At 39.9% G+C, this 25,146-nt stretch overlaps 1 protein-coding gene across 3 annotated transcripts in view; it reads left to right on the top strand.

Annotated features, from left to right (window-relative positions):
- Nucleotides 1–23,192, top strand: part of kank4 (KN motif and ankyrin repeat domains 4) — a 148,226-nt gene extending 125,034 nt beyond the window's left edge. For all 3 annotated transcript variants that reach the window (XM_055221520.1, XM_055221519.1, XM_055221521.1), the window contains exons 6-11: nt 5,167–5,493; nt 7,595–7,679; nt 8,426–8,645; nt 11,676–11,818; nt 14,182–14,382; nt 19,255–23,192. In XM_055221520.1, the coding sequence (XP_055077495.1) occupies nt 5,167–5,493; nt 7,595–7,679; nt 8,426–8,645; nt 11,676–11,818; nt 14,182–14,382; nt 19,255–19,353 (1,075 nt within the window). In that variant the 3' untranslated portion in view covers nt 19,354–23,192. The remainder of the gene's footprint in view (nt 1–5,166; nt 5,494–7,594; nt 7,680–8,425; nt 8,646–11,675; nt 11,819–14,181; nt 14,383–19,254) is intronic.
- Nucleotides 23,193–25,146: the final 1,954 nt, after the last annotated feature.

The raw sequence follows: 25,146 nt of genomic DNA, 5'->3' as shown, positions 1-25,146 counted from the left end.
ATGAAGAGGCCTAAATATTTCTTTGTGGATATTTTTCAAACTATTTTTAAATGTTGAAAACAGGGCATGCTGCGTCCAGGGGAGATTATCTGCATCAGTATTGGTCCAGTCACTGCTAAATAAAAACTGGGGAGAGTTTAAACTTCTCTCTATGTGGGAGAGTGTTTTAGCCTGAGCTGCTCAAAGACATGACCTTTCCCAGAGCCTGAACGGGCCTAACCCTTTCATGCCCAAATCAAATGTAAAAACGGGGATCAAATCTCGTGAGTCTCTTGGCAATTTGATCTCAATATCTTCCCATCTATGGATCTATAATAAAAGAACTGAACAAAACACTTCCCCTCTGTCCCGCCCCAACATCAACTAGTGGCCGCTCCAGGTATTGCAGCTCTCAGGAGCTTCGGCTCAGGAAGAATTCTCCCACAGAGCACAATGCATTTATGTGAATTCAAACTGCCCGTGTTCTTTATTTTCACAACATTAACTTTTTACAATTTTTAAATCCTCAAAGCGGCTTAAAGTTAGTTTTGTAAGATTTAGCCTAGCCTCGCTCTGAGCCCGCACTACCTCCGCTCTAGGAGCTATCGCTCTGATTGGTCAGAACTCATCATGCGGTGTATGTTTCTGATGTCACACAGTGGGCGGAGCCAGGCCAGTATTCAGGAAGTAACGTGGAAGAAAAAAAATCAAAGGCGACTGAAAACAACACAGTGCCATCTTTGGTTCATCTTCAGATCTGACGACTTTTCAATGGTTCCATCCCGAAAGACAAGAAAACCTCCCAGACCCGGGTTCAAAACATCACGTTATATGGAGATGCATTCCAGACGTAGTTCATTAAGGAAGCTGTTTCCATTGTTCTGTTTGCCTTAAACGAAGGACCCGCTCACATTCCATAGCCAAATGTTTTATGACCTTCTCCCCTTTGGCGTGTTTTGCCAGAGCCGCTGTGAGTTCGGTTCCTTCCGCCCTTCTTTAAAATGATGTGCAACCATAACATAACCCAACAGCTCTTCTCCTGAACACATACTGCAGTATTAGTGCGGTATCAGGGTTCTGTTTGCCTGTGTTCACTCACGGTTTAAGTCAAAAGTATGAGCTCGTAGGCGTGATTTGCTTCTTAGAGTGTGTTTACTTAAGAACAGCGCTGGAAAATGCAGAGGAGTTTTCAACCTTAAAGAATGCTAAGGTTATGAGCCCAAATGTAGTGTTTCTGTTCAAAATGTTTTTACATCTTACAGTTGTACTTTTTACTTAGTTGTAATCACATATTGAAGTACATTTTATGAGTTGCTTTAGGCCTAAGGCAGGATCATCATGTACATAGTTTATGACGCTTGTAGACCCTGCAAAGTACTTACTGACCTATGAACCATCCACTCTCACTCACATTCACTTTGAGCTGTTATTAAAAGTATAGGAATTATGTTAAATCTCTATTAGTAAAACACAGACTGTATAAAAACATGGACTAAGTGAGTGTGACGTCACCCACAGCATTCGGCTCCAGTCAAATGAAGCTCATCGAGGCTAGAGTAGTTATAGTGGTTAATTTGGAGCAGAGTTCCATATTTGGAATTCCAACCACGAGTATCATAGCAACCAAAGAGCCAATCCGGATTGAAGCTGTTGAAGGTAACACTCCTTCCTTCCCAACCTCATTGCTGGTTTAGCAGGGAGCGGGCGCTTATCCACGCTGTCAATCAGATCTGTTGCCAACACTAGCTGGAGTAACCTCAGGGAAAGATGGCACATTTGTCTGTTCATATCTTGATTTACGGACACAATATCAAAATTTAAAAAAAGAACAGGATCATGTAGAGCGGGTTAATATGGACATTGTAAGACCAAAATGACAAGTCTGACAGTAGCAGTTACATAGAGAGGGGCCACAGTTTTTCAATGTAAAGTGAATTGGAACCAGAGTTGATGCTCACTTCCTGTTTAAAAAGCAGCGGCTAGCATGTTAGCTATGTCCATTTTTATATACTGTCTATAGTATAACATGGAGCATAGTTTAAGGGCTTAAGTTTGTATTTTTTGGGTACAGGTCGAGTTTTCGCCCACATTTCCGGTTCAAAACTCATTTGCGCAGATACTATTGCTGTGTCCATAGGCAAGACACTCCTCACATTGCCTGATCCAGCCATTTACTGTATGTTTGGTTGTGAATGAATAACCTGCCACATTCCCTTTGTGTTATTCAAACTCATATTATCTTAAGTGTATTTATTTGTGCACCATTCTACCTCTGTGTGGGGTTAATGAATTCCAATGCAATCTGTCCCGTCCAAACAGACTCCCACGTTTTATTTTAAACTAAGCCGAGCCTTTTTAATGAGACAGATACATCAAAAGAACAACATTTTTCTGCCTTTTTTCAAGCGTCTGTGCTTCTACTTTTATCTCCCATCTCTCCTGAGCTCTTCTGAGGAATCCACAGAAGGCTATGCCCCCTCAAACCTCTGTGTGAATCATGGTATTTATTATGAGGCTTATCTGATCCTTCACAGAGGTGCCTTTATGGGTAAACTCCCCCATTTTAAATATATCATCTTAAACGTGTACAGAACAAGGGTACGTTTGTCATATTTGTTAAACATACACATGGATTTTGTTTATATGCTAAGGCAATGGTGGAAACATAGATAAATAAATAAATACACATAGCTAACCTGCTAGCTGCTGCGTTCCAAATATGGAAGTGATCATGGGCGCACTTCCAGCTCCATCGACTCTGGCTCCAATTCACTTTCTATTGAAAAACTGTGTCCCCTCTCTCTGTAACTGTTATCGCAGACTCATCATTTTGGTCCTAAATGTTTGTATTAACCCGCTCTACATGATCCTGAGGTTTTTATTCTGCTATTTTGTCCATGGCTCAAGGTATGAACATTAATTAGAGTTAGCAACAGGTTTGATTGACAGTGTTGCTAAGCGCCCATACCACAGGGCTTGGCTCTTTGGTTGCTATGATACTCAAGATTGAAATTCCAACTACGGAACTGGGCTCCAGATTGGCCCTTGTTACTGCTCTAGCCTCGATGAGCTTCATTTGGAGCTGAAAACTGTGGGTGACGTCACACACAGTAAACGTCTATGGGTGAAACGTAATTAAGTAAAAGTAGTATTGTACTTAAGTAAAGTACAGATACCTAAAATGTTTACACACTGTAAAATTAATGTAAGTACTTTACTTTTACTTCACTACATTTGAAAGCAGTGTCTGTACTTTCTACTCCACTACATTTTTGATCTGGACTGAAAAGTAAAAATATGTTTTATTATTGTTTGAAACCTGCTGAAAAGGCTGAGGGTTTATTTTTGACACGTTCAGAATTTGACCAAAACAAAAATATACAAATAAAAACAGAAAACTATTGATTCAGATGTTTCTGTTGAACAAAATTCTGCTCAAATATTTATCAAAATCACCACATTTGAAGCTTTATGAGACTCAAAATCTGAAATACTTTTTACTCTTTAAGTACATTTTTACTCAAGTAGATTTTTCATGTGACATGTTTACTTTTACTCAAGTAACAAAAGTGTGTACTTCTTCCACCCGAGGGCCGGGGTTAGATAGTATATATAATGGCATGTATATGTTTTCGTGTTAGCATTGAGTTCAAAGAGGGGATAGTTCACTCGTGTTTTCAGAACCTTGGTCCATGTTTACTTTGAATCATGTGACCATCGTGTAAATACATCCGTGGCCTCTGTGAGCGCGGCTTTAAACTGCTTCAAAGTGATCGGATTTGAACTTGTGTGTTTTTCTAAGTCAAAAATAGAAAGTCATAGATTAAAGTCTCTCCTTCTAAACAGGTTCTGTCTTCAGCTGTTTAAAAAGATGAATATTTACCAAAGCTCAAATGTATTTTCGAAACGCACTTGGAAACACATTAGAAAGTAGAATCTGTAGTTACTCCCAAAGCTGTACAATATTTATTTATATATTTGCTATGAAGTAATTTCAAATAAACAACCGGGACCACAGTTTCTCAATGTAAAGTGAAATGGAGCCGAGTCGATGGAGCCAGAAGCGCTCCCATAATCACTTCCTATTTGAAACATGGTGGCTAGCAGGTTAGCTATGTCCATTTATATACACAGTCTATGAACTTAACTCACATTTTTTCTGTCCCATTTGACTAAAGTTTAGTAACTGGTCAACGAATACACTCACTGAACATGAGTAAAATCTGCCCATGACATTTGAAACACAGGAACAAACTCAAAGCCACAGAGCCAGAGCTTGATTCTTTTAGTGACCTTTATTTGATACAGGGTCATGAACCAGAGCGAGGAAAGAAAACAGCTGTGTAACAGCGTCTGACATTGAACCGACAACTTAACAAACAAAACAAAATCCTCAGTTTCATCGTGTGTGCTTTAAATAAACATTATTATATTACACAAAAACTGACTCTTGTGAGGTTTAAACAATGTTTTAATGTTGTTACCTCCTCAAAACAAATGTGGGTAACCCTTGAGTAACACTTTATTATGAGTCTGTCTACATCTATAAAGCTAAAATTCTCTGTTCCACCTTGTGATGTCATGAAGTGGTAGTTTTCAAGTTAACAGCTCCTTTTACCTTTAGTTCAGTAGAGATTTCAATTCCAGGCCTAGTGAAGGTGTATGGAGTTATTTGTACAATTTTCTACATTTTATAAGCACACAGAAGTCATAGATGTATGAAGTAAGATATATGGAGTATGCAGTAAAGACAATGTTAAATAACTCTACTAAATATTTTTCAACAAACCAAAGGATGGCTACTGGGGGCAACAGTAGCTCAGTTGGTAGAGCATTTATCTACTGATCGGTTAGTAGTTCGAATCCCGCTCTCGACATAAACATCATTAGAGTGGTTTAGGTTGGCAGTGTGATTCCACGTCCCACAGATGAATGCTGTTTTTGTGTTCTTTTGTGTCTTGTGGCAAGACACATAACTCAGCTGGTGTATGAATGTGTGTGTGAATGGGTGAGTGGTTCGTTGATGTAAAGCGCTTTGAGCCTTGAAGGTGGCGCTGTATAAAAATGTGACTCGTCATATTTATGATGTAATGTATCAGACAAAACTCCACCCACTGACAAAAGGTGTCTATACAATCCAAAATACTTTAATTACTCTACTCTAATTACTTTTGTGTTTCCCTCCAGCTATGAAACCACATCCAGTGAGTCCAGTGGAGATGAGAAGTCAAAGGTGGAGGTCGAGGAAGAGGAGGAAGAGGACAGTTCAGGTCCAGAAGTGGAGAAAGAGAAGGAGCCTGAGGAGAAGACCCAGGAGGAAGCACCAGCAGCAGCAGCAGCACAGAGTGAACCACAGGGGACAGTGGAGACGGAGGGGGCAGAGGCCAAAGCTGAGGCCCGGGCAGAGGCCAAAGCTGAGGCCCAGGCAGAGGCCCAGACACAAGGGGTGAAGGAGGAGAGCGAGAGGGGGCTATTGGATCTAACACCTGAGCATGAGGTCCTGGAGGAAGATGGGTAAGATACTTTTTTTTCTTCTGTGTGATACAAGAAAATTATAATAAAAACAAATACATACAATAAATAAGTTTACCTAAGACCACATTTGTTATTTAGGCTACCTAAAAGATTTGTAAATTTTCTGGGGTGGGGTCAGTATTTGTCTTCCTTCAGTGTTGCGTTGTATAGCATTAAATGAATCCATCTCCATGGAGACAAACAGGACCCAGGTCAGATTTGCACAATACAGTATGAAATGCATCAATCTCGCAATTATTCAGGCGTGTTTAGTCCTGAGACATACTTTAGAGCACACCTGTTTGACTTTTCAGATCTTTATCCATGTTCTCGTCGTTTCTTCTTATTGAGACTCTAAAGTTGCATTTGGAATGATTCATGTTTGAGTAATTTTTAATCTCTTATTTTCAAGACACCATTTTGTCGATCTACCCCCGTTTATTCTCCACTGGTGCACGCCCGCTGTGATGTACACACTTCCTTCTCCAGTTTTATCTTCTTAATCAGTGATACTCGTAGGATTCGGCAGCGTTGCGTCATCATTTTGGCACAAATGAAAAAAAATTGCAAAAAAACAGCATGCAGCGCTTTGTTGTGATGACGTTTACAGTGATGTCAACTTCCATTGGATGCCACAGTTTTCTAACGTGGAGGTCAGCTGACTTGTTTTTTCTATGAAGTCATTTTATATGAATATTGTGATATAAAATCTGTAAATTATAACAAAATGATGCACAGGGTCAGAGATGAGAACCATAGAGACACAAGCACAACAGGGCTTTAAAAACATACATTCTTACTGTAAGTGGGTTGACTCTCCACAGATCTGACCTATAACACTGCCTGGTGGTGAGGTGACAGTTAAGTTAATATTGTACTGTGAAGTATTCTAGGCAAAGCAATAACATCTCCATCCAGACAACTAGGGGTCAGACTCTCAAACTGAAAAGTTACATAGTGTAGATTTACGTTAATTATTGAAAATGATGCAAAAACAGAACAAAACTATATTTAAAATCCCACTGACTTCCACTGCGTCAGTGTCTTGCCTGTAGACCATAGCGGTGTGTTGTTGCTTCCCTCCTTGAATCATTAAGTGTGTCAGTGTGTGGACAGGACTGTGGGCTAAAGGGTCAGTCCCAGTGGGGCCCCTGAAAAAGCACAGGGGCCAATATGAATCCATCACTCCACACCTGTCTTATCCTGTGTACACACATGTGTGTACATGTGCATGTGTTCATGTGTGTGTGTAGAGCCCAGTGACTGTGTGCAGTCTGTCCACTCGGACTGTCTGATTAATGACCTCAGGTGGAGTAGATATTTAATCTTTATTAGTGAGTTCTCAGCATGTGTTTTAAATGTGTCAACTTGGTGAGTCATGTGTGAGCAGGAGGAGGAGGAGGAGGAGGAGGAGGAAGAGAGAGAGAAAGAGAGAAAGAGCGAGAGAGGGAAGTCTAAGGGCATCACATAGTACACTTTAAATGAGCCCTGTTGTGCTTTTGTCTCTATAGTTATAATCTATGACACTTGTGGATTGTTATCTTATAATTTGCACATTTTAAATCACAATATTCATCTAAAATGACTTAATAAACGAAACAAGTCTGCTGACTTCCGCGTTAGAAAACTGCGTTGCCCAATGGGAGCTGACGTCGCCGTAAACATCATCACAACAAAGCGCCGCATGCTGTCGGCGCCCCCTATGAGTAGCTGCACATCACACTAGAACAGCTGATTTTTTCCATTTGTACCAAAATAACTACGCAACGCTGCCGAATCCTACGAGTATCACAGATTAAGAAGATAAAACTGGAGAAGGAAGTGTGTACGTCACAGCGGGCGTGTACCAGTGGAGGTTAAACGGGGGCAGATCAGCAAATGGCGTCTTGAAAATAAGAGATCACTCCAAATACAACTTCAGAGGCTCAATGAGAAGAAACAACTAGAACAGGGTTAAACATCTGAACAGAACAGTTTACAGAATAGGTTTGATTAAATATTTTATTTTCCTGTTATATACTGACCTGGGAAAAAATATAGTAACAAATATATTTAAGCAGACCCACAGATTAACCAATGATTTATACTTATTATGTTTTAGGGAGAGAGTGGACAGAGGGTTTGTAGACGCTTGTCTCTATGTAAAAGACCGGATGGAGGAGGTGTCATCGCCGGATAAAGAAATGGTAAGAAAATTAATATTAAAAAGTAATTAGTAAAACAAGAAATCCAATAACTAATTTTAATAACATTTTAATTAATGTAACTCTCATAACACGTTTTGTTTGTGTGCTCATCAAATAGACTGTATATATAAATGGACATAGCTAACCTGCTAGTCGCTGTGTAAAAATAGGAGGTGATCATGGCCGTGTTTCCAGCTTCATCGACTCTGGCTCCAATTCACTTTACATTGTAAAACTGTGTCCCCTCTCGCTGTAACTGCTGCTGTCAGATTCCCTGCTAAACTAGCGGGAAGGGGTGTTACCTTCAACAGCCTCACTCCTGATTGGCTCTTTGGTTGCTATGGTATTCGTGGTTGAAATTCCAAATATGGAACTCTGCTCTAAATTCGCCGCTATAACTGCTCTAACCTCGATGAGCTTCATTTGACTGGAGCTGAACGCTGTGGGTGACGTCACACTCACTTAGTCCACTTCTTTATTCAGTCTATGGTTCATCATCATCTTGTACAGAATGAAGTGAGCTGGAGGTTTTTCTGACAGATGTAACAGATGTTTTGCTTATGTCGCGAAAAGCTTGAGGTCTTTTGTGTTCCGTGCTTAGCCGTGTGACTTACTACTACAATAACGCGAGTAGTTTGTGGCCAAGCTGTGCAGCCTTAACAGTAAAAATGATGTTTAGGGAGACTGTAAAAAAGTGCCATGGGCTGCTTTTTCATTTATAACACTGCTCCACTCTCCCCCCTCAGCGGCAGGTTTTGGTGGTGCTCTACCAGGAGTGGTTCCGAGTCTCCAGTCAGAAGGACTCTAAAGTAGATACAGTGAGATTATACCTGAGACAAGTGGGGATGACCACACCCACTTTGCTCCCGTACGTGGTGAATCTGACCGACGGCAACGGAAACATGGCTCTGCATTACAGCGTGTCCCACTCCAACTTCTCTGTGGTCAAACTCCTGCTCGATACAGGTCAGAGGTCAAACATATCATCTTCTTCATGTTATAATTAATTTGCTCAAAGTTGAAGTTTGATTAGTTCATGCATGTTTGAGTAATCTTGTATTGTCCTGCATTCTGAGGCTTGAGTGCTCGGAAAATTACTGTTTTCACTTACCCCCTACCCCTGTATCTTTGTAGTTTAAAACTCCTATATTACGCAAAATTGACTCTTGCAGCTTTAAGTCATGTTCTAATGCTGGAGTTGTGTTTTGTTTCATTCAGACATGTTTAACCCTTTATTATTAGTCTGTCTACATCTGTCATGAAGTGGTAGTTTCTAAGTTAACAGCTCCATTTTACCTTTAGTTCAGTAGAGATTGGCAATTCCAAGGCTGAAATGATCCAAATGATTCTAGCGAAGGTGTATGGAGTTTAAAAACACAGTGGAGCACTTCCTGTATTACCACATGATGACATCACAAGGTGGAACAGAGTGTTTTCAGTCTGAGCGAAGAACTCAGCCTAAATATGCAGGGTTTGTGTGTTAAACATGTGTGAATGAAACAAAACACAACTCCAGGTCTGTTTGTGATGAGGAAACATAAAACCCTGCCCTTTAATACTAAACATGCCTTCTTTAAAACACATTATAATACAGTAAATAGGATTATTTCATGTTATCTCATAGTTTCTGCTCTATCTAACTGTGATAGTTGTTTCCTGGGTTTGCGTTTGCAGTTGTACAGTTCTATGGGTAGACTTCAGTAAATAATTTCCATGGGTTGTTGGCATTTGTTGAAGCTGTTACCGGTTGTGTCAAAATAAAATCCTCGCTCTATTGACCTGTCTGGCATTTTAAACTATGATAATAAACTCAGAGCGATTTCTAAAAAGGTTAGGTTAGTCTATGAAGTATAAAACCAAGCCACAAACCAAGTCACTGATAAAAGACACACGGCTCCACTGATGCACTAAATAGGCAGCTCACATAAATGGTAACTTTAAAACTGAGCTGGAGGCTAGGTCAGAATTCGATGGTAGTTTGCCTCAGTTTGTCCTGATTTATGGCTAATATCTCTGTATTTATTGTACCTAAATATATATATATATATATACATATATATTTAAATAGATACAGCTAACCTGCTAGCCGCTGCGATCCAAATAGGTAGTGCGCACTTCTGGCTCCATCGACTTTGACTCCAACTTTGACTTTTGACTTGTCATTTTGGTCTTAAATGTTCGTATTAACCCGCTCTACACGATCCTGGGGTTTTTATTTCACTATTGTCTCTGTAAATCAAGATATGAACATTAATAACAGACAAATCAGATGCCTTCTTTCCCTGAGGTCGCTCCCACTAGTGTTAGCAACAGGTTTGATTGACAGTGTTGCTAAGCGCCCGCCCCCTGCTGAACCAGCAGTGTGGGTGGGAAGGGTTTTTGGTTGCTATGATACTTGGCTCTAAATTGGCCGCTGTAACCGCTCTAGCCTCGATGAGCTTCATTTGACTGGAGCTGAATGCTGTGGGTGACGTCACACTCGGTCTATGGTGCGAACACTGAGGTTAATTTTGAAGTTGTTAAGTGATAATGAGAGAGTTGAATATTTCACCTGTGCTGTATAAACTGCACTATGACTCCACATGGAAAGGAGCTGTTGAGCCATAGTCTGGTATAAATGTTTCTGCTTTTGTGCTTAAAGTCACTGTAAAACATGAAAAACAGAACTAGTTCATTTTAAACAGTTTGGTCCAAAGTTACTCTTCACTTACCTTATGTATTCTGAGTATTCTAATTATTCACGGCAATGAGTTTATAAGCACGTTTTACAAAACCATTGCGGCGTTTTGTCGTGACGATAAAGCTAACAACAACTAGCATGCTAATCTGCACTTCCTGATTACCGGACAATAAAATGCTTTCTATTTAAACTTATTTTCACCCCAAGAAGTGCTTATACAGTCTGTATAATATGTACTGGGCCTAATACAGGGGAAAAAAACGAGTGCAGGGCCTTGAATGTAATTTTTCATTGGCCTGGTGTTGGTGTGTTTCAGATGACATCACAACGTTCTATAGGCCAATGTTATTTAATACAGATAGGGCAGTTAAAATTTATACTGTTAAAATGCTGATTTGTGTTGTAATCCAGTCACTAATAGAAACGATCAGGTTCAACATGTCTGTGTATTTACCTTTTAGATATTTCACAGCAAAGAACAATTTGATTAACAGAGGAAATTGTGGCTGTATCTGAATGTCTCCTCCAGCCCCTCACCCCTCATGCACTCCACAGCCCCACTCTATTTAGTGGACTCTATAGAGACTCATTCACAGAGCGAGCAGGTCACCTGACTCTGGCGTCTGGGTGAAAAAAGTCTAAAGGCTAAACTCTGATAAAACTTGATTTCTGTCATAAATAATGATCAGATTGGACTGGCACAAGTTTTTATGGACTAATAATAATCAGACAAATTTATGTCAAACTGGATCTGACGTGAAAAGACTGGATTTAAAAAGTTTTGTCTGAGTTGTGGAACTTAAACAAACAGCTCGAGCTAAAGCGGTTAATGCTAGCACCTTTACACAGCAACAGTTTATTTAAGAGTGTTTTATTCATCATCAGGATCAACAGTGAGATAAACCAGCGCTTCTATCTGTTTAATTTTGTTGTGTTGTGTCCAGTTAAACACCTGTCTTTGTCCACTGTTGTTTTTACAACTCTTGCAATGTATTGTGGTCTATATTGACTGATCCAGTGAACACTGATGGCCACTACTTTACAAGTTGTGGGAAATTTTTATTGCACTACTTTTTCATCAACTGGACATTCAGACACCACTAAAAATGGCTTGACTCCTAAATACTGCCCCCTGTAGGGAACAGTGTGGACATTCGGACACAGCCTGTCTCCATCTGGGAGTTTGACATCATCACATTCTAGGACCTGAAAACCACCAATATAAAAAAAATTAAATATATGAAAAAAAAAATGTATTCTGACGTGATTGCAATGTGCAACCAATATATTTTTTCTAATGTCGTGTTGCTTTTCAGGCCTGTGTGAGACTGATAACGTGAACAAGGCAGGCTACACTCCGGTGATGCTAGCTGCGCTCACGGCTGCAGAGAGCCCCGATGACCTGGAGGTGGCAGAACAACTGTTGAAGATGGGTGACGTCAACGCACGCTCACGTCAGGTACTTAGCTCTCTCGCTTTCACACAACAGTGGAAAGAACAAAAGAGGAAGAGCAGATGTTTGAGTATTTTCTGAATGCTACTTTATATTCAAACTTACGGTCAGCATCTTTTAAACAGCAAAGTCATCTACTGTGGATGCCAACATTAAAGAGGTTTAGATGGGGGGAACGTCCTAGCTCCAGGTCACAGGAACAAAAAGCTAAAAAATATATATATTTCAGTTTAAAGTGCCCATATTATGCTATTTACTCTGTTCTAATGTTGTTTCCTCATCACAAACAGCCCTGGAGTTGTGTTCCACCTTGTGATGTCATCAAATGGTAATACAGGAAGTGTTCCACTGTGTTTTTACACTCCATACACCTTCACTAGAATCATTTGGATCATTTCTGTCCTGGAATTGCCAATCTCTACTGAACTAAAGGTAAAATGAACTGTTAAATTGTAAAAATACCACTATGTGACATCACAAGGTGGAACAGAGCATTTTGAGCTTTAAAGATGTAGACAGACTAATAATAAAGTGTTACTCAAACATGTGTGAATGAAACAAAACACAACTCCAGGTCTGTTTTTGAGGAAGTAACAGCATTGTAACATGACTTAAAGCTCACAACAGTCAGTTTTGTGTGATATAAAACCTCTAAATTCAACTTGCATAACTAATAGATATTACCACACCTTCTATAGGACATTAATACATCTATTAATAATCAAGTATATTGCATTTTTAAGCTTTTTTCTTTTCTTTTCCAAATTGCTCAGATCCCCTGCAAATGCATAATAATGCATTTACCATTTGAACTAATGGATTTAAAATGTGATGAAATAAAAACTCCATATTAACCACAGACCAAAGGCAGCACTGTAAATATTGTACATATACTTCTATTTACTTTTAAAATACCACATTTTATAATCTGAACCTTTACACTTTATAATGCAAGTAATGTTGAACTACCACTTTAAAAATACTGTTCCATAGTTACTAGTACTACTATTGTTAACTAGTAGCCGCTCTTGTGTTAGAAGATCTCTGTAACAAAACCCACAATTATCAGAGATAACTTTAAAGGTGCACTATGGAGGGTCGGCCATCTGTTTGTCTCATAGAGATGTTATTTGGTTGCCCAGAATGTTCCACAGTACGGCATTTAAATCAATCTTATGTTTATTCTGTGAGAGTTGTTTCTGGGTATTCCTTTGTCTCTGTTACAAACAGTTCCTTGGGATGAAAGGAAATAACACACGACCCAGATGGTAAACGGGTGAATCATAAGTAGCTTTTAATTATAAAGTAAATATAAGAGAATACAAGATCCATTTGATAATAAAATTAGAAGTGTATAATAAAACAAAACTAAATCAAAAGTTAAGCTACATTAGCGCACCCTTTAGTGTCTCAATTACAAATTACACACAGGTTTAACATTAACACAGAGAAACACGTCAAGCGAAGGCGAACTGTTCACTATGATCCATGTGGCACTTTAAACATGGGCGACACTGGCAGGTAGAGACCGTGGATTGGTGGCGTGGAAGAGCGATACATCAACCATCAGAGAAGGAACCCAGAGGGAGCGTAGAGCTGGTCCACCACTCAGGAGACAGGCTTGCTGCCAGCATTTTTACACATGAAACGCAGGATAATAAGACATCAGGGGAGTGCAGGGCGAGGCGGGTCCAGGCTTAGCAACAGTCTCCATGACGATAGCCAAGTTTAATGATATGCTGTGGAACATGCATAGGCTATATAAAGAAGTGAGCTAAGTGAGTGTCACGTCACTCACAGCGTTCGGCTCAGAAGTGAGGGTGTTGAAGGTAACGCCCCTTCCTGTCTGTTGTTAATGTTCATATCTTGAGTTACAGACACAATAGCAAAATAAACACCTGAGGATCATGTAGAGCGGGTTAATATGAACATTTAATACCAAAATGACGAGTCTGACAGCAGCAGAGAGAGAAGGGACACAGTTTTTCAATGTAAAGTGAATTGGAGCCAGAGTCACTGGAGCTGGAAGCACGCCCATGATCACTTCCTGTTTGGAACGAGGCGGCTAGCAGGTTAGCTGTGTCCATTTACATATACAGTCTATGGGAACATGCCAGATAACATCAAAGACATCCCAGTACCCTCCACCAGAAAAGTTCACCATGCACCTTTAATAATGATGTGCTATTTACAAAAATAAGCCATTTTCCTTACACTTGACCAGATCCATAATTGTGTTATTAAACACACACCACAGAACTACCCAAATTTCACAAGAACATGTTTGTGCCTTACTTCACTCTCTCAAATCTTCTTCTCACTGTTTAATTCCACTCCTCACTACGCCCTGTACTTGTCGCCCCCCGCAGGCTGGCCAGACGGCGCTGATGCTCGCCGTGAGCCATGGGCGTGTTGCCATGGTGAAGCTGCTGCTGAGCTGTGGAGCGGATGTGAACGCCCAGGACCGAGAAGGCTCCACGGCGCTGATGTGTGCGTGTGAACACGGACACACGCACATCACACGCCTGCTGCTGGAGACCGGCCAGTGTGACATGAGCCTCACTGATAAGGTACAGGCCTGAGACGTGTACGGCAACACAGAGGGACAATTTAGCAAGTTTTACTCTTGAGTGATCCAGGGTAAATAAATCTTTAGTTGAGTGGTTCTCAAACTTTTCACACCAAGCGCTATCTAAAAATATTAAAAGTCCTATATTACACAAAATGGACTCTTGTAGCTTTGTAGCTGTTCCCTCCTCAAAAACAGACCTGGAGTTGTGTTTTGTTTCATTCACATGTCTGAGAAACACTTTATTATTCATCTGTCTACATCTCATCCAAATTATTCTAGTGAAGATGTGTGGAGTTTAAAAACACAGTGGAGCACTTCCCTACCACTCTACACTTTTCACAACGTGGAACAGAGTGTTTTCAGTTTGAGACAAGAACCGAGCCTAAATCTGCAGGGTTTGTGTGTTAAACATGTGTGAATGAAACAAAACACAACTCCAGGTCTGTTTGTGATGAGGAAACAACATTAGAGAGATCAGAAAACAAAATAATATTGGTCCTTTAGGCTTTCCAAGTACCACCAGATCTAAACCAAGTCAATAACAGGACTACACCAGGACTACACCAGGTCTAAAACTGAACTATGCCATTTGGGGCTAAAGTCAGTCCATCAGAACAAGTTTGAGAGCCATTGCTGTAGTCCATATTATAGCACTGAATGGTGACTGGTGCAGCTACATTCACTTTGGAAACGTTCTTGTTCATAGGCGTCGATCTCATGGGTGCTGAGGGGCCAGAGCACCCACACACCTCTCAGAGCACCCACATGAATTTCCCCTGATCTCATACTGACTCTACTTTTTCGAGTGTGCACTTACATTACAACGTAGTGTCTCTGCCTCCTCTCCCTCTCTGTGCTCTGTCATTTCAGTGATTTCTGTGGGTCTAGTCCATAGTCGGTATAAAGAAGTGGACTAAGTGAGCGTGACGTCGCCCACAGCATTCGGCTCCAGTCAAATGAAGCTCATCAAGGCTAGCAGTTATAGCGGCAAATTTGGAGTCGAGTTGCATATTAGGAATTCCAAAGAACCAATCCGGAGCGAGGCTGTTGAAGGCCACGCCCCTTCCCGCCTGCACCACTTGTTTAGCAGGGAGTGGGCCCTTGGCAACGCTGTCAATCAATTCTGTTGCTAATGCCAAGGGGAGTGACCTCGGGGAAAGAAGGCGCCTGATTTGTTTGTTATTAATATTCATGTCTTGATTTACAGACACAATAGTGAAATAAAAACCCCAGGATCATGTAGCACCGGTTAATACAAACTTGACCACTTCCTATTTGGAACCCGGCGCTTAGCAGGTTAGCTATGTCCATTTAAATATACAGTCTGTTTTTCTCTTGTGTGATAATGATTAAATCTTCAACTCACCTTTGAGTGGCACAAAGGTGAAGGAAAGTTGAGTAATCATTGTTTACTCCTTCAACTACAGCTATTTTGGTCATCAGGTGATTCAGAGCTTTTCTGTTTAATGCTGTTCCATGTTCAAGCACATACACTTATCCACACCTACTCCCCCTGTTGGTCAGCCTTCGTCATTCTCTGAGTGTGAGTGAGGGGTGGATGGCTCTAATTACTAGGGATGATAATCAGCATTGGTATTGGGACTGAAAAAGCTTTTATCGGTGCATTCTTGCTGATGAAGACACAGTGTACACATGTCAAGCTAGCCCCCAAGATTGTATTTCCTGTGTACCGCTGTAGTGATGGTTAGCCACTGTTAGCTCTCCAAATGTTTAAGTGGGCTTAGAATTTAAAAATAAAAGAGAGCATGGTAAGGGAAATTAGCTATTAATAAGTTAGCTATAGCATTTGTAATTACTTTACTACAACGACAGAGTTTTAGCAGTTGTATTTGAAAGAAACCTTATTTAATTCTAGTCGGGTGGATTTCTTACTGTTTTATATACTGACATTGGAGGCGGTGAAGCCACGTGACCCTAAACCACAGAATATCATTATCATGTCTGCTGTCTCTTTACATCAGTCTGTGTTAGCCCCAAAAGATATGTATGAGCTTGTAATGTTAGCTTTTACATATGACATCAGCTTATAAAAGTGAACTTATTTACATTTGTTTTAAAGGGGCATTATGTAACTTTGTGTTGCTTGATCATTTTGGGTTCCACTGTATTGCATTTGTTACTGTAAGCAGGATTGCCTCTCAACAGATCTGACCCGTTAACCATTAGAATGTGTATACGTATATAAAGGTCATAGCTAAACTAGTAGCCGCCGCGTTCCTAATAGGAAGTGAGCATGGACTCTCTGCTGTCAGACTCGTCATTTTGGTCTTAAAATGTTCGTTTTAACCTACTCTACATGATCCTGGGGTTTTAAATCAAAATATGAACATTAATAATAGACCAACAATCCAGATTGGCTCTTTGGTTGCTATACTACTTGCGGTTGGAATTCCAAATATGGAAATCTGCTCCAAATTTGCCCCATAACTGCTAGCCCTGATGAGCTTCATTTGTTAGCCCCAAAAGAATGCCCTGTTATGTATGAATCTGTCATGTTAGCTTTTACATATGACATCAGCTTATGAAAGTGAACTTAGGCAGGACTCCAGAAACATTTATTTACATTTTTATCACTGTTCGGCCCTGGCAGTATATAGAAAACCATCACATGTTATCTTTACAACCTACAAATCCTCATAACTCCGATGGATTGTTTACTTTACCTCTCAATGACAACAATATTTTTTGTCGAACTGGAAAACAGCCAAAATAAATACGTAAAAATAAAAGCTCACTGTATCTAGGCCAATCACGGTAACACATTTGAACTGAGATATATTGATTCTGATTATTCTAACAAACAGCCCCAGACTCTGGTGGATTCGGTCAGAATGTGGAAGGGACTGGCTGGTCAGGCAAACGCAAAGACAGACTTAATATACAGTTTATTGAGCCTAAAAAAACCTGTTCATCTGACATATACTGAACAATACGTCAATATAATGACTATCACAACAGGGCTAATTTGATCGCACTTCCATTCCAAAAAACACCCATGTGAAACTGTTTTGCTAGCATGAGGCTGTGTCTGTGTGCTATAGTACGATCTAATGTATGGTGTTTGATGGAAGTAACAAATTAGAAACAGCATGGCGCCCGGCGGGAAGGAGGGAGGAAGTGGCTAACACAGTTGTAGCGTGTTGCGTGTGAATTCAGCTGGGTAAATTTACAGCTATGGGCCTTAACCAGTGTTTAGTGCCTACGACATCCTGAGGTGTGTATACAGGCTGTATGGGAATCATTACTGAGCTTTCTGATGTAAAGTCAGAATGGAGATAATTGGCGCTGTTGTTTATAGCGAGATGTGGCGCGTAAACATTTGATTAGGTTTTCAATACTAATATGATTTCTCAGTTGATTAAATGTGTAGACTGTGGAACTAAATACCTTTTATGCCGCTGGAGGATAAAATATTAGATTTATTTTTACGACATTTTGGTCTTACAGGGGCGTTATGTAAGTTTTTTGGTTGGTTGATCACTTTGCCCAGAATGTTCCACTGTATTGCATTTGTGACTGAGCAGGGTTGCCTCTCAAAAGATCACACTCGTTGACAGTATTAATAACAGATAAATCAGGAGCCTTCGTTCCTGCGGTCACTCCTGCTAGCGTTAGCAACAGGTCTGATTGACAGTGTTGCTAAGCCCCCGCTCCCTGCTAAACCAGTTAAGGCGTTAAAAGGACGTTGGCTCTTTGGTTGCTATGATACTCGCGGTTGGCTTCCTAATATGAAACTCGGCTCCAAATTCACCCCTGTAGATAAACGTTTAGTCGTTTTTTTATGTTCATGTGAGAACATAAGTTCAAACGGTCAAGGCTCTATAAGGTCTGAAAACCAGAGAACGGAGAAATACGATGACTTTTGGTACAATGATCAGGGTTACACACATACACACACGCACACACAAACACACGTCTCTTCAGATTCTACTCAATTTGAAGCATGTGGCACAAATATTTCATAAAACCTACTGATTCTAAATGCATCACTGTTGGACAGAACTTTGCTGCACTTTGGGGGAGATTAAAAGTTTAAGATGTTCCGATGCTTTGCTAATTTTATGTGCAGTGAATTAAAGCTCTCTTTAACTTTTCTAGTTAAGGGTCAGCCACATGCTTGTCTCCATGGAGATGTAACTTCTTTGCCACGAATGTTCCGCAGAATGGCATTAAACATGTCTTTCTCCATGAAGACAAACAGTTGACACCAAGTCAGAGAAGAGGCCACCCCCAAAATGTGTTTGTTTATAGTAAAATAGTGGAATACATGCAAGTTCTAATTACATCTTCATAGAGTAGATGGCATACCCTCAAACAGAAAAGTTAAATTGCAGAACTTTAAATTATGCAAGATTTACTCCACGTTTGTTTTTTGTAGGTAAAATTAAGTTTTCATTAATTTTAGGGGGTTGTGAACATGTTTGCAATGGGGGGCAGACATGACATTTTGTTTATTTCTGTTGTATTCATTTATTTTTATTTCTATAGGGAGAGCACCAGCCTCTTTTTCATGAACGCCCTGTTAAAATACAACAACAACAAACCAAGTAACTGCACAGATCCAGTTAAAACATTATAAACAGTAGCAGGTCCGACTGTAAATGTTTATCACCAGAAAAAGCATTTACCCCTAAACTTGTTCACTGCTTACTTTTTCTGCACAGTTCACTAAAATGTTCAGGTTCTAAATTGGTATAAAAGTGATTACAGAGATGCATATGCAGCAGTCACCAGTCCTAATCCAACACAACACTGCCACCATCAGGAGCTCAATAGTCACTGCAACGCCTATTTGAGTTTGAAGTTTGACATGGGATAATGTTTTGTGTCTTCCTCTTCGTCCTCGCAGAATGGACAGACCGCGCTGACTGTAGCCGAGGAAGCGTCCCACGAAGATATACTCCAACTTTTGAAATCCTGCGAAAAATCTACCCCAGAACCACTCTGAACCAGGACAAAGCCAAGTGTACCATCACATCAGCCAAGTTTACCATCGAATCTGCCGAGTGTACCATCGCATCAGCACTGAAGAGGGATTAAAGTGTAGAAAGGAGCTCTACGGTGACGCCTGCTCTGGCCCTGGAAGTCATTTTCCCATTCATTTTTCCCATAGACTTTTCAATTTCAATTTTAATATTTACAGTTCAAAGATATCGTGGAGGCTAACCAGCTACGTGCTGCTAGGCCTGTCATGATAATCACTATATCGACTTATCGTTCTAGATGTGAAAGCTGGAGTGATATGTTTGGGGCTCAATCTGTATCTTGCGGACTTTTTCTTTTTCCAAAACTGATGTGATTTGTGGTATTTGTTGCAGCTCAGGCCTTTTAATGATACTCTGGCATAAAATAGTTTCAAGATTATCGTTTATCGCAATATTTCTCTATAGTGTGTTTCAAAGTGTGTTTTCGTGACAGGGCTAGTAACTCGGTTGTCTTAAGTCCAAAAAACACATTTAAAACACAAGATTTGGCTAAGTACTTTAATAATTAGCAGTTTATAAAGTTTCAGAAACAAATTTTAAATAAAAGTACACGTCTTGTTGTTCACAGAGCTGTGAAGCCCTGAGCTTTCAAGTATTACTTTTGTTCAGAAAGTCTATGGGAAAAATGACTCAACTTATGTATCAGTCATTTCTTTCTTCTATACAACATGCTATTGAACGGATATGCTGCAATGAATGGGGCTTTCGGATCTATAGCGGCATCTCTGGTGGAGCCGAAACAACGGAAGACATTTTAAACAAAATTGCTGCTTTTTCATCAAGCTCCTCAAACCAAGCACATGATCTACCTTTGGAAATGAGATATATGATTTATATTTTTCTTTAGCAAAATTCCACATCACTGTTTTTGTATTGAACATAAGCCATCATAAAGGAGGAGTCCATTTAGAGTTTTGTTCAAATTATTACCACATACAAACACACAAATGTATTTTCTACTGCACTTTTGTATGTGTTTGTGTAAATAATTATAGTAATAGTAACAGCCCTATCATATGAGTCAACAAGGCACTATATATAAATGAGAACATATAGAAAAGAGTATATTGTTTCAGGACATAAAATAAAGAGTAAAGTAGATCTATTTTAACCCATTGTCAGATATAGTCTGCTCTGCATCGCCAAAGTACCGTTACTTTTGAGGAATACGCAAAAATCTTTATTTTTGCCACTTTCTACATTTACATACACACAGAAGAAGAAGAAGAAGGCATCAAATATATGAGGTGAGATGTATGGACAAAGTTAAATGATGCAGATTTGAATATAAACTATTTTTTAAAAATCGTAGATTTACCATTTTTCTTTACTTCATAATTCCATATATCTTGCTTCATATATCGGATTTCTTCTTCTTCTGTGTATATAAAAAGTAGAAGTAGCCAGTAGGTGGAAGAAGTACTACATTTTGCCGCTTTTTCAGTTCAAAACTGAAGCAGCAGGTTGGATCAGCAGCGAAACGGATCATACCTGGACGACTGAGGGATTATACAGACATCTTATGTATGAAGAAAACATTGTTCTTTTGAGGAATTTAAGGGTCTGTATCTGATTTTGAGCCATGAGTGAAGAACTGTTAGCCACGCCCCTCACAGAAACTGTCTGCGATTGTCACAGGCAGATGTTTCTGAATGGTTCTCATCCAAAAATGTCTCTGATTGGATAAAATAGTTTCTCCCTGGCATCTACTTCCTTATGGTTTCAGATGTGTAGACATTATTATTCACTCACACTTGAACTCAATCCAACAGAAATCAGGTATAGGACATTAAAACAGTATTTTCTCCACTTTGGCGTTGCAGAGCATGACTCTCATCTTATTATACATTTAAAAGAATAAAATTAAATAAATCAATATGATAGAGATGTAAAGTTTAAGCAAAGAATAATTTTTATACTCGACAATAGCACAAACAAACTGGTCTTGTGAAGGCAGTGGCGTCTTCTGAAGGCTGAGATGTGTATGTGTGGTGAATGGACGGTGCTGCATGCCAATCCCTAGTTACTCCCCCTGCTGGCCACCCTGTAGTATTGAGGCAGTATGTTCTAATACTGTGTGGCCTCATGATCACTCCAGGTCCCATCAAATCCAGTTAAGATCCCCATGTACGTCTTGTCGCCTGCTTGTTCGACCCAATCATGTATGCAACTGCACAATGAATGTCAGGCTGCCTGTTAAACATTCCAATATAATGTAGCAAGATGAACTTCTCCAGCATGAGACTAACACAGAGACGTTCACAAGATATTTTGTCTAAATGATGCATTCTTTCTCTATCAGATGTCTATACACATTTCAGTGGGTTGCGGTCACATTTAAGCATTTAGTGACTTCATAATTTCACATGGAGGGCAGGGATCTGTGTACCTCTGTGGGAGTTGTGAGTTTTTGAAAGTAAGAGCCAAACTTATGTTAAACCTTATCAATATTTCTCAGAGATTGGCTCCATAAACTTATCATATTCATCTTTTTCAACTGACAACACGTATTTGGGGCTGAATAATGGCTCTAATTTCTGAAGCTGTTGTGGAGTTTGATGTTTATCTGTGATGTTTTAACCTGTTTTGTGGTTCATGTCTCTAATTACTGGGCCTATCCACATGAAACGAAAACTGGCATAAAGTTCAGCGTCTTTGCTGTCAGTTTAAATAAACAAAAGTTAAAGTTTTTTTCATGATAGCTTCAGAAAGTGGAGCCATTATTGTGTGGCCATTATATGTTGGAGGATCAGATCTATTCTGCAAAATGGACTTTTCACAAGGTTTAACCATGTTCTAGTCGTTTCTTTTCTTGAGCCTCTGAAGTTGAATATGGAGTGATTATATGTTTGAGTAATCTTTATGGTGACGTCAGATCCCATTGGGCACTGCAGATTTCTAACACAGAAATCGGCGAATTTTTTTCTTTTATTAAGTCGTTTTAGATGAATAATATGACTTAAAATGTACAAATTATAACAAAATTATTAATATGCCAAGTGTGAAAGTCTAATTCTCAGGTTCAACATTTGTGGAACATAAAATTTCGTTCAAAAACAGTGAATCTCCCATAGTTATATAAGCCCCGCCCTCCCTCTGAAACTATGACATCATCAGATTCTACGGCGTGAGCCCAGTTTGTTCTACTTTTGTCTTGATGTCGTCTTCTATAAACCTGTCAGGGTGGTGAACTGAAAGCAATGATGTAACCGTCTAAGAATAAGCAATATGAATCGAATACTACCTTGTCAGCTGGGATCTCGGCAGGTTGAGTTGTGTTTTCACTTTTTTTAAGCCTTAATCTGATGCCTAACATGCCTACAGCAAATACACAGAGATAATGGGGTTTTGGGACTTGGGTCTGATTTCCTGTTTACTACAAATCCTTCAAAGTACAGCTACATGTTTACACTGCAACCAGAAGTGTCACGAACGAGGAAGAACCATAGACCGTATAAAGACTGTATATATATGCTGTCTATGGGAAGAACCAATGGGGTTTTGAGAGCCAAGTTTCACAGAAAATCAGAATAAGTATAAGGGCAACTAGATATTAACTGCCACATATGTTCAAATGGTCCAGCATCATTTTTATGTTTAACAAGTAAAAAGTATTGTCACAGCGTAGGGAAATATGCTTAATATAAAGATCTACTTAGTCTATTTTTATGTTTTATTAAAGGTACACTTTGTAATTTTTCTGGTAGAGGGTCCGTCACCTGCTTGGTGTGTGGAAATGTGATTACTTTGCCTGAAAAGTTGCACAATATGGCATTAAACCTGTCCATCTTTTCTTTAATTATAGACATTTTCATTGGAAAAAAAAAATTTAAAAATATTGATTTAGTAAAGTCACCTGTTCGTCTCCATGGAGATAGCTTTAAGTTTTATGACATTTTATTATAATAATGCATTAGTCTGGTAGTGGTAAGCCACAGCTGCCCTGGGACAGACTGACAGAAGCGAGGCTGCCAGTCAGCCCCTCCGACCACCACCAGGACTCACGCACACACCACTTTCATACTAGGCAATGTGGGTGAAGTGTCTTGCCAAAGGACACAATAGTTTACCACAATCGCCCCACTGTGGCACCTGGTATTTCCAGCGTTCTCCCATCCAAGTGCTGACCAGGCCCAGCCCTGCTTAGCTTCTCAGATCTGACAGAAGTTTGACCACTTGGTGGAACATTGTAGGCAAAATGACAACATCTCCATGGAGACCAGAAGGATTTAGATCTTCTAAAAATGTACATTCCTTTCACATTTTATGACGCCCTATGGAACTTAAACGAACAATCGTAAACGATTCGTCACCTGCTTGTCTCCATTTAGATGTGATTACTTTGGCTGGAATGTTCCACAGTATGGCATTTATCTCATCTATCATGCACTGTTCAATTACAAGAGTTCTTTTTGTTCAAAAAAATACAATTCATACTGACAGTGGGCTCGCCTCTCCACAGATCTGACCTGTAAAACTTGGCCTGGTATCATGACCTGCTTGTCTCCAGATAAAGGAGGACACTCCAAAGTAATAACATCTCTATGGACATGAGCAGGTGACAAGAAAAGTGACATAATAGAGCTTTAAATCATATCTATACAAAATGCTAAAAGAAATGATGTTCAAGCCATAGACTGTATAAAGAAGTGGACTAAGTGAGTGTGACGTCACCCACAGCTTTCGACTCCAGTCAAATGAAGCTCATTGAGGCTAGAGCAGTTATAGCGGCTCATCTGGAGCCGAGTTCCACATATGGAATTCAGAACGGAAGTATCATAGCAACGAAAGAGCCAGTCTGGCATGAAGCTGTTAAAGGTAACGCCCCCTTCCACACCGCTGGTCTGGCATGGAGTGTGTGCTTAGCCATGCTGTCAATCAGACCTGTTGCTAACGCTAGCAGGAGTGACCTCGACGAAAGAAGGCGCCTGATTTGTTTGTTAATAATGTTCATATCTTGTTTACAGACACAATAGTGAAATAAAAACCTGAAGATCATGTAGAGGGATTTAATACGAACATTTAAGACCAAAATGACGAGTCTGACAGCAGCAGTTACAGAGAGAGGGGACACAGTTTTTCAAGGTAAAGTGAATTGGAGCCAGAAACACATCCATAGTCACTTCCTATTTGGAACGCGGTGGCTAGCAGGTTAGCTATGTCCATTTATATGTACAGTCTATGGTTCAAACTGAAGATATTCTCCCCTTAACAGTTTGTGACACAGCTGAACCTGGTTTTATTTTTTGACGTTCTGCAGCAGCCTCTCTCCTCTGTGCTCTTTTATTAATATGGTGCTAATATTAAATACATTTATATGGACCGAACGCAAATGTTCACCACAAGAATTCTACTATATAAAGTCAACGTGGCCATTAACTACAGCTGGAAAGTCTCAAAACAGATGCACAAGTTTTGACCATCCTGTGGCTGTCTGTACATGAAGAGCAAAAGTTAGCAGTTAGCGCAGCTTTCTGACAGCTATACGATGTTTCAGTGTGTGCTGGGGGTGTGTTGGTCTTCCGTGCCTGTAAAATAAGGTCTTATAAAAAACATGTTTAATCCAGTGTGACCCAGAGGTTTAAAGGGGCACTATGTCACTTTTCTGGTAAGGGGTCCCCCACTTGCTTGTCTCCATGGACATGTTATTGCTTCGCTTGGAATATTCCACAGTATTAAACTTCTATTCCATACTGTGTAACTTCTAAACTTCTATTTCCATAGAGACAACCAAGTGATCAGGCCAAGTTACAGGT

This window comes from Periophthalmus magnuspinnatus, chromosome 4 (assembly GCF_009829125.3).
Source record: "Periophthalmus magnuspinnatus isolate fPerMag1 chromosome 4, fPerMag1.2.pri, whole genome shotgun sequence".
Lineage (NCBI taxonomy): Eukaryota > Metazoa > Chordata > Actinopteri > Gobiiformes > Gobiidae > Periophthalmus > Periophthalmus magnuspinnatus.
This window is presented reverse-complemented; position numbering and strand designations above follow the sequence as displayed.